This window comes from Heptranchias perlo, unplaced genomic scaffold (assembly GCF_035084215.1).
Source record: "Heptranchias perlo isolate sHepPer1 unplaced genomic scaffold, sHepPer1.hap1 HAP1_SCAFFOLD_52, whole genome shotgun sequence".
Lineage (NCBI taxonomy): Eukaryota > Metazoa > Chordata > Chondrichthyes > Hexanchiformes > Hexanchidae > Heptranchias > Heptranchias perlo.
This window is the reverse complement of record NW_027139537.1, coordinates 6,899,189-6,910,187: the sequence shown is the minus strand read 5'-3', so window position 1 is coordinate 6,910,187 and position 10,999 is coordinate 6,899,189. Positions and strand designations below refer to the sequence as shown.

General features: G+C 43.9%; 1 protein-coding gene across 1 annotated transcript in view; it reads left to right on the top strand.

The window, feature by feature from the left end:
- The first annotated feature begins 8,195 nt into the window (after window positions 1-8,195).
- LOC137314556 (NACHT, LRR and PYD domains-containing protein 3-like) overlaps window positions 8,196-10,999 on the top strand; it is a 28,575-nt gene continuing 25,771 nt past the window's right edge. The window contains exon 1 of the mRNA XM_067979863.1: window positions 8,196-8,478. Coding sequence (XP_067835964.1) covers window positions 8,274-8,478 — 205 coding nt within the window. The 5' untranslated portion in view covers window positions 8,196-8,273. The remainder of the gene's footprint in view (window positions 8,479-10,999) is intronic.

The window sequence follows — 10,999 nt, the reverse complement described above, 5'->3', positions numbered from 1 at the left end:
CAATCATCTCAGCCCCAGGGCATTGCTGCAGGAGTTCCTCAGGGCAGTGTCCAAGGCCCAACCATCTTCAGCTGCTTCATCAATGACCTTCCCTCCATCATAAGGTCAGAAATGGGGATGTTCGCTGATGACTGCACAGTGTTCAGTTCCATTCGCAACCCCTCAGATAATGAAGCAGTCCGTGCCCGCATGCAGCAAGACCTGGACAACATCCAGGCTTGGGCTCATAAGTGGCAAGTAACATTCGCGCCAGATAAGTGCCAGGCAATGACCATCTCCAACAAGAGAGAGTCTAACCACCTCCCCTTGACATTCAACGGCATTACCATCGCCGAATCTCCCACTATCAACATCCTGGGGGTCACCATTGACCAGAAACTTAACTGGACCAGCCATATAAATACTGTGGCTACGAGAGCAGGTCAGAGGCTGGGTATTCTGCGGCGAGTGACTCACCTCCTGACTTCCCAAAGCCTTTCCACCATCTACAAGGCACAAGTCAGGAGTGTGATGGAATACTCTCCACTTGCCTGGATGAGTGCAGCTCCAACAACACTCAAGAAGCTCGACACCATCCAAGATAAAGCAGCCCGCTTGATTGGCACCCCATCCACCACCCTAAACATTCACTCCCTTCACCACTGGCGCACTGTGGCTGCAGTGTGTACCATTCACAGGATGCACTGCAGCAACTCGCCAAGGCTTCTTCGACAGCACCTCCCAAACCCGCGACCTCTACCACCTAGAAGGACAAGAGCAGCAGGCGCATGGGAACAACACCACCTGCACGTTCCCCTCCAAGTCACACACCATCCCGAAATATATCGCCGTTCCTTCATTGTCGCTGGGTCAAAATCCTGGAACTCCCTTCCTAACAGCACTGTGGGAGAACCTTCACCACACGGACTGCAGCGGTTCAAGAAGGCGGCTCACCACCACCTTCTCGAGGGCAATTAGGGATGGGCAATAAATGCTGGCCTCGCCAGCGACGCCCACATCCCGTGAACGAATTAAAAAAAAAAATCACCCGGACACTCCCCGCACGGTCTGAATGAGTGAGTGAGAGAGGATGCCTCTGTATATCAGTGAGTGACTCTGAGTAAGTTTGTGAGAAAGGATGCCTCTATATATCAATGAGTGACTCTGAGTAAGTGTGTGAGACAGAGTGGATTGCTCTGTATGTCAGTGAGTGATTCTGAGTCAGTGTGTGAGCGATGATGTCCCTGTATATCAATGAGTGTGTGAGCGAGGATGCCCCTGTATATCAGTGAGTCAGTTTGTGAGCGAGGATTCCGCTGTATATCAGTGAGTGTGTGAGCGAGGATGCCCCTGTATATCAGTGAGTGTGTGAGCGAGGATGCCCCTGTATATCTGTGAGTATGTGAGCGAGGATGCCCCTGTATATCAGTGAGTCAGTTTGTGAGCGAGGATGCCCCTGTATATCAGTGAGTGTGTGAGCGAGGATGCCCCTGTATATCAGTGAGTGTGAGAGAGAGGATGCCCCTGTATATCAGTGAGTGTGTGAGCGAGGATGCCCCTGTATATCAGTGAGTGTGTGAGCGAGGATGCCCCTGTATATCTGTGAGTCAGTTTGTGAGCGAGGATGCCCCTGTATATCAATACATCATCTGTTAGCTCTGGGATCGAGCATTTCCCGAGTGTTATGATCAGTGCTCCACATCAGGTGTGACACAGATAGCTGCCCAGTGAAATCCAGGGATTCTTTGTTCCCCACGATAAATTCTCCCGTTTCTGACTGTAAGGTACCCACACTTGTCTTCACGAATCTTTTTTCTTTTTACATACTTGGAGAAGCTTTTGCAGTCCGCTTTGATGTTCCTTCCACGTTTACTCTCACACTCTGTTTTTCGTATCAATCAATCTCTTCGTCTTTTTTGGCTGATCTCAATCACTTCAGATCATAGCCACTGCTCCCATTTATTTCCGAAGAGCAGGTACTGGTAATGGTTCTGCTGTTGCCATTTACAGCTCCTCCAGACCCATCTTTTGTTTCTTTACATGTCCCATTACCACCCTCCTTACCTTGAAACATCATCCCTTTTGTCATTGAATCACTCGTGCCCTCCACTGTATCACAGACCTTCCATTTTGTTCTTTCCTCCCCTCCCCACGTCTTTCCCTCCTCCGTACTTATTTAAAATCTGTTTCATCTTCAATTTCTTCCAGTTCTGATGAAAGGCCATCGACGTGAAACATCAACCATGTTTCTTTCTCGACAAATGCTGCCTGGCTTGCTGAGTATTTCCAGCATATTCTGCTTTTATATAAATGCAAGTTTTTCTTTCTTTCAAAGAGCCGGCACAGGTACGATGGGCTGAATGGCCTCCACTTGTGCTGTATGCGTCATCATTCTCTGATATTTGATTCTATGAAATGTGATTCCATGACATGTGATTCTATGATATATGGATTTGTTGAGGGAAGGTCGTGTCTGACTAACTTGATTGAATTTTTTGAGGAGGTAACAAGGAGGATCAATGAGGGTAGCACGTTTGATGTAGTCTACGTGGATTTTGGCAGACTGGTCAGAAAAGTAAAAGGCCAGGGGAACCAAGGGAAAGAGGCAAGTTGGATCCAAAACTGCTCATTGGCAGGAAGAAAAGGGTAATGGTCGATGGATGTATTTGTGACTGGAAGGCTGTTTCCAGTGGGGTTCTGCAGGGCTCAGTCCTAGGTCCCTTGCTTTTTGCGGGATATAGTAATGATTTGGACTGAAATGTAGGTGGTACGATTGAGAAATTGGAAGGGGGTACAAAAATTGGCCGTGTGATTGATAGTGAGGAGGAAAGCTGGAGACTGCAGGAGGATATCAATGGACTGGTCAGGTGGGCAGAAAAGTGGCAAATGGAATTCAATCCGGATAATTGTGAGGAAATGCATTTGTGGAGGGCAAATAAGGCAAGGAAATACATAATAAATGGAAGGATACTGAGAGGTTTAGAGGGACAGAGGGACCTTGGAGTGCATGTACACAGACCCCTGAAGGCAGCAGGACAGGTAGAGAATGTCGTTAAGAAGACATATGGGATACATTCCTTTATTAGCCGGTGCATAGGATATAAGAGCAGGGAGGTTTTGCTTGAAATTTATGAAACACTAGTTAGGCCACAGCTTGAGTACTGCGTACAGTTCAGGTCACCACATGACAGGAAAGATGTAAATGCACTCAAGAAAGCACAGAGGAAATTTACGAGGATGTTGCCAGGACTGGAGAATTTTTGCTTTGAGGAAAGATTGGATAGGCTGGGAATGTTTTCGTTGGAACAGAGGAGGCTGAGGGGAGATTAATTGAGATATATAAAATTATGAGGGGACGAGATAGAGTGGATAGGGAGGACCTATTTCCCTTCGTGGAGGGGTCAATAACCAGGGGGAATAGATTTAAAGTAACTGATAGAAGGATTAGAAGGGAGCTGAGGAGAATTTTTTTTTTAACCCAGTGGGTGGTAGGGGTTTGGGATTCACTGCCTGAAAGCGTGGTAGAGGCAGAAACTCTCGTCGCATTTAGAAAGTGCTTGGATATGCACTCGAAGTTCCGTAAGCCACAAGGCTATGGACCAAGTGCTGGATAGTGGGATTAGTCTGGATGGCTCATTTTCAGACGGCGCAGGCACGATGGGCGGAATGGCATCCTTCTGTGTTGTAAATTTCTATGATCCAAAGATTCTATATGATTCTAACATATATGATTCCATGATATGTGATTCTGTGATATGCGATTCTATGATCTATCATTCTGTGATATGAGATTCTATAATCTATGATTTTAAGATCTATGGTATTTGATTCTCTGATATGTGATTCTATTAATACAGTCAGCGATGGTGAGGGAGAGTATTAATGCTCTCAGTAATAGAGCGAGGAAGTATTATAACTCTCAGGAATGGAGCAGTTGGAATTAACACTGTCAGAAATAAAGCGAGGGAGTATTAATACCGTCAGGAATGGAGCGTTGGAATATTAATACCGTCAGTGATGGAACAGCAAGTATTGATACCGTTTGGAATCGAGCGAGGGAGTATTGATACTGTCAGGAATCGAGCGGTGAAGTTTCAATTCCATCAGGATTACAGCGGTGGGGTATTAATACCCTTGGTAATGGAGCATGGGATTATTAATACCGTCAGTAATCGAGTGGGGGAGTATTAATACCGTCAGGAATGGTGCGTTGGAGTATTAAAACTGTCAGTGATCGAACGGGGAGTATTGATACTGTCAGGAATGGAGCGAGGGAGTATTAATGTTGTCAGAAATTGAGCGGAGGCATAATAATTCTGTTAGGAATGGAACGGGGGTGTATTAATTTTGTCGGGAGTTGAACGGGGCGGTATTTATACTGTCAGTAATCGAGCGGGGAGTATTAACACTTTCAGTGATGGAGTGGCAGAAAATAAACTCTCTCAGTGACAGAGTGGATCCGGCTGCATAGATGGATACCTCTTTTTCGGACAGCACAGACACGATGGACCGAATGACATCCTTTCGTGCCGGAAATCTCTAAGATTCTATGATATGTTATTCTATGATATGTTACTCTGTGATATGTGATTCTGTAATCCATCATTCTATGATAGGTGACTCCATGATAGCTGACTCTATGATAGGTGGCTCGATGATAGGTGACTTTATGATAGGCGACTCTATGATTGGTGATTCTATGACAGTTGACTCAATGATAGGTGACTCTATGATAGGTGATTCTATGATAGTTGATTAATGATAGGTGACGCTATGATAGGTGACTCGATGATAGGTGGTTTTATGATGGGCGACTCGATGTTTGGTGATTCTATGATAGGTGATTCTATGATAGGTGAATCTACGATAGATGAAATTGTGATAGGTGATTCTATGATAGGTGATTCTATGATAGGTGATTCTATGATAGGTGAATCTACGATAGGTGAAATTGTGATAGGTGATTCTATGATAGGTGATTCTATGATAGGTGATTCTCTGATAGGTGATTCTATGATAGGTGATTCTATGATAGGTGAATCTACGATAGGTGAAATTGTGATAGGTGATTCTATGATAGGTGATTCTATGATAGGTGATTCTATGATAGGTGACTCTATGATAGGTGACTCGATGATAGGTGACTCGATGATAGGTGATTCTTTGATAGTTGACTCTAAGATAGGTGATTCTATGATATGTGACCCTACGATAGGTGAATCTATGATAGTTGATTCTATGACAGGTGAATCTATGATAGGTGACTTAATGAGAGGTGATGCTGTGACAGGTGAATCCATAATATGTGACTCTATGATAGTTGATTGTATGATATGTAACTCTATGATATGTGATTCTATGATAGGTTACTGCATGATAGGTGATTCGATGATAGGTGATTATTTGATAGGTGATTCTACGATAGGTGACTCTATGATGGGTGATTCTATGATAGTTGACTCAATGATAGGTGTCTCTGTGATACGTGACTCTATGATAGGTGACTCTATGATAGGTGAATGTATGATAGGTGATTCTATGATAGGTGACTCTATAAAACGTTACTCTATAATAGGTCATTGTATGATATGTGACTCTAAGATATGTGATTCTATGATAGGTGACTCGATGATAGGTGATTCTATGATAGTTGACTCAATGATAGATGTCTCTTTGATAGGTGACTCTATGATAGGTTAATTTGTGATAGGTGACTCTATGATAGGTGATTGTATGATATATAACTCTGTGATATGTGATTCTATGATAGGTGATTCTATTGGAGGTGACACTATGATATGTGACTCTATAATAGTTCATTGTATGATATGTGATTCTATGATAGGTGACTCCATGATCGGTGATTATTTGACATGTGACTGTACGATATATGATTCTATGATAGGTGATTCTATGATAGGTGAATCTATGATTGGTGATTCTTTGATAGTTGACTAAGATAGGTGATTATTTGACATGTGACTGTACGATATGTGAATCTATGATAGCTGATTCTGTGACAGGTGAGTCTATGATAGGTGAATCTATGATAGGTGATTCAATGATAGGTGACTCTATGATACGTGATTCTATGATAGGTGATTGTATGATATGTAACTCTATGATATGTGATTCTATGATAGGTGACTCCATGATGGGTGACTCCATGATAGGTGATTATTTGATAGGTGACTCTATGATAGGTGATTCGATGATAGGTGATTTTATGATAGGCGACTCTATGATGGGTGATTCTATGATAGTTGACTCAATGATAGGTGTCTCTATGATTGGTGACTCTATGATAGGAGAATTTGTGATAGGTGGCTCTATGATAGGTGATTGTATGATATGTAACTCTATGATATGTGATTCTGTGATAGGTGATTCTATGATATTTGACTTTAAGGTAGGTGATACTATGATAGTTGACTCAATGATATGTGAATCTATAATAGTTCATTGTATGATATGTGACTCAATGATATGTGACTCTATGATATGTGACTCCATGAATGGTGATTATTTGATATGTGACTGTATAATATGTGATTCGATGATAGGGGACTCTATGATAGGGGACTCTATGATAGGTGACTATGATAGGTGATTCTATGATAGGTGATTCTATGATAGCTGAATCTATGATAGGTGAATCTATGATCGGTGATTCTATGAAAGGTGATTCTATGAGATTTAACTCTATGATAGGAGACTCTATGATAGGTGAATCTATGATAGGTGATTCTACGATAGTTGACTCTATGATAAGTGCTTCTATGATAGTTGACTCTCAGATAGGTGATTATATGATTGGTGAATCTATGATAGGTGATTCTATGCTAGTTGACTCCATGATAGTTGAATCTATGATAGGTGACTCTATGATAGGTGATTCTAAGATAGATAATTCAATGATATGTGACTTTACGATAGGTGAATCTATGATAGTTGATTCGATGACAGGTGAGTCTATGATAGTTGACTTTATGATTGGTGATGCTATGATAGGTGACTCTATGATATGTGATTCTATGATAGGTGTTTGTATGATATGTAATTCTATGATAGGTGACTCCATGATATGTGACTCCATGATAGGTGACTCCATGATAGGTGACTCGATGATAGGTGATTTTTTGATAGGCGACTCTATGATGGTTGATTCTATGATAGTTGACTCAATGATAGGTGAATCTATAATAGTTCATTGTGTGATATGTGACTCTATGATATGTGACTCTGTGATAGGTGACTCCATGATAGGTGGCTCTATGATCTATAAGAACATAAGAAATAGGAGCAGGAGTCGGCCTTACGGCTCCTCAAGCCTGAACAACCAATCAATCAGATGATGGCCGATCTTCAACCTCAACTCCACTTTTCTGCTCGATCCCCATATCCCTTGTTTCCCTTCGAGACCTACAGTCTATCCAGCTGAGCCTTCAATATATTCAATGACTCAGCATCCACACCCCTCTGGAGTAGAGAATTTCAAAAATTCTGAACCTCTGAGTGAAGAAATTCCTCCTCACCTCAGTCCTAAATTGTCGGCCCCTTATCCTGAGACTTTGACCCCTAGTTCTGGACTCCCCAGCCAGGGAGACAGCCTCTCAGCATCTACCCTGTCAAGCCCCCTCAGAATCTTAAATGATTCAATGAGATCACGTCTCATTCTTCTAAACTCCTGAGAGTGTGGGCCCATTCTACTCAATCTCTCCTCATAGGACAACCCTCTCATCCCAGGAATTAATCCAGTGAACCTTCGTTGTACTGCCTCCAAAGCAAATATATCCTTCCTTCGATAAGGGGACCAAGAGCGTACCCAGTACTCCAGGTGAGGTCTCACCAAAGCCCTGTACAATTGTAGTACGACTTCCTTACCTCTGTACTCCAACACCCTTGCAATAAAATGATTGTACGAAATATGATTCTCTGACCTATGATTTCCAGTCACTGCACCCAGTCCTTGGAAACGCCCTCTCCGTCAATCTCACTGGTTGTGAGGGTAACAGCGATGGGCTTGGGCTTTCCTGTCACTCACCGAGCGACTGCGGTGTCACCGCCTGCCTGTCAGTCAATCAATCGGATGCCCGTGGTGATGGTGTGGGCGTGGTAGCGCTGCCACTCACTGTGCGGTTGTCAGGGGCGACGGACGGACGGGGGGGTGGGGCAGCGTTCGACGCAGGCGCACTTACGCTCTTGCAGACTCATGGTGGGGCGTGCGTTCTCTCGCATTTGTTAGGAGAGCGCGGCCGGCCGTGGACGGTAGAGCGTCCGCCCGAGAGTCGGCAATGTGGCGGCGGTGGAGTGCACTGGCAGCGCGGGTGGGGAAGTGGTGGCGGAGGAGTGGCGGCGGCGGCGCAGCAGGCAGCGAGGAGAATGAGGATCAGGAGCAGCGATTGAAGGGCCCGTGGGTGATGGTGGAAGGAGAGGAGGAGGAGCGGGCCGGGCAGCCCGACAGTCCGCCTTCGCCGCTGGCCGCGGCCCCAGCAGAAGGTGGGTGTGGGAGGGGGGGGGGAATATTAATACTGTCAGGAATGGGACGGAGGAGTATTAATAGTATGAGTAACGAAGCCCGGGAATCTTGATACCCTCGGTAGTGGAGCGCGGGAGTATTCGTGTTCTTGCATAGAAACATAGAAAGGTTATAGCTCAGAAGAAGGCCATTTGGCCCATCTATTCTGTGCCGGCTCTATGCAAGAGCAATCCAGCTAGTCCCACTCCCCTGCCCTATCCCCGTAGCCCTGCAAATATTTTCGTTTCAACTACTTATCCAGTTCCCTTTGGAAGGATATGGTTGAATCTGCCTTCACCATCTAGTCGGGCAGTGCATTCCAGATCCTAACCACTCGCTGTGTAAAAAAGTTTTTATTCAGGTCACCTTTGGTTCTTTTGCTAATCACCTTAAATCTATGTCCTCTTGTGACTGACCCTTCTGCCAATGGGAACAGTTTCTCTCTATCTACTTTGTCTAGACCCTTCATGAGTTTTAATACATCTATCAAATCTCCTCTCAACCTTCTCTGTTCCATGGAGAACAACCCCAGCTTCTCTAGTCTATCCACGTAACTGAAGTCCCTCATCCCTGGAATCATTCTGGCATCATTCTGGCAAATCTCTTCTGCACCCTCTCTTAAGCCTTCATATCTTTCCTGAAGTGCGGTGTCCAGAACTGGACACAATATTCCAGTTGTGGCCGAACCAGTGTTTTGTAAAGATTCATTATGGCTTCCATACTTTTGGACTCTATGCCTCTATTTTTAATGCCCAGGATGCTGTATGCTTTTTTAACTGCTTTCTCAACCTGCCCTGCCACCGTCAACGATTTGTGCACATATACCCCCAGATCTCTGTCCTGTGCCCCTTTTAGAGTTGTGCTCTCTCGTTTATATTGCCTCTCCTCGTTCTTCCAACCGAAATGTATCACTTCGTATTTTTCTGCATTAAATTTCTTCTGCCATGTGTCCACCCATGCCACCAGCCTGTTTATGTCCTCTTGAATTCTATTACTATCCTATTCACTGTTTACTACACTTCCAATTTTGTGTCAAGTATAATTTTTGAAATTGGGCCCTGTACACCCAAGTCCAAGTCATTAATATATATCAAGAAAAGCAGTGGTCGCAGCACTGACCCCTGGGGAACACCACTGTACACCTCCCTCCAGACCGAAAAACAACCGTTCACCACTACTTTCTGGTTCGTTTTCCTTAGCCAATTCTGTATCCATGCTGCTACTGCCCCCTTTATTCCATGGACCGTAATCTTGATGCTATGCCTACCGTGCGGCACTTTATCAAACGCCTTTTGTACACCACATCATCTGCATTGCCCTCATCTACGCACACTGTTATCACGTCAAAAAGCTCTCTTAGATTATTTAAAGACGATTTGCCTTTAACAAATTAGTTTTGGCCTTCCTTAATCAATGCACACTTGTCCAAGTGACGGTTAATTCTGTCCCGGTGATTGTTCCAAAAACTTTCCCCACCACTGAGGTTAAACTAACTGGGCTATAGTTGCTGGGTTTATCCTTACACCCTTTTTTGAACAGGGGTGTAACATTTGCAATTCTCCAGTCCTCTGGCGCCACCCCCGTATCTGCGGATGTTTGGAAGGTTATGGCCAGTACGTCCGCAATTTCCACCCTTACTTCCCTCAGCAACCTAGGATTCTTACCAACTTTAAGTACAGCTATCCTTTCAAGCACCTGTCAGGAATTGTGCAGGAGAGTATTCATATTGTCAGAAATGGTGAGCTGGAGTATTAATACTATCAGGAATTGAGTGGGGGAGTAATCATTTTGTCAGGAATGGAGCGGAAGAGTATTAATAATGTCAGTTATTGAGCGGCGGAATATTAATACTATCTGGAATATAGCAGGGTATTATAAATTCTGATGGGAATGGAGCAGGGGAGTATTAATACTTTCAGGAATGGAGCGTGGGGGTATTGGTAATATTACTGTCAGGAATTGTGTGGCGGAGTTTTCATACTTTCATGAATGGAGCGCTGGAGTATTAATACTGTTAGAAATGGAGAGGGGGAGCAATAAAACTGTCAGTGATGGACCGGGATGTATTATACTGCTGCTGATGGAGCGGGGGAATATTAATACTGGCAGTGTTGCACCGGTGGATTATCAATACGGTCAGGAAAGGAGAGGATGAGTTTTAATAGTTCTCAGTAATGCAGCAGGGGTGTATTAATACCTACAGCAATTTTAATATGTCAGTAATGAAGCGGGAGCATATTAATATCGTCATTAATGGAGTGTTTGAGTAAGAATACCGTTTATAATAGAGGTGGGATTATTAATACAGTCAGGAATGGAGCGGGAGATTAGTAATGCAGTCTGGAATAGAGCTGTCGAGTATTAATACAGTTATGAACGGAGCGGGGCAATATTGATATCATCAGGAATGGAGCAGGGACGTATTAACCGCCATCAACAGTGGAGCGGGAATGTATTAATACCGCTTGAATAAAGCGGGGTAGTATTAATGTTGTCAGCAGT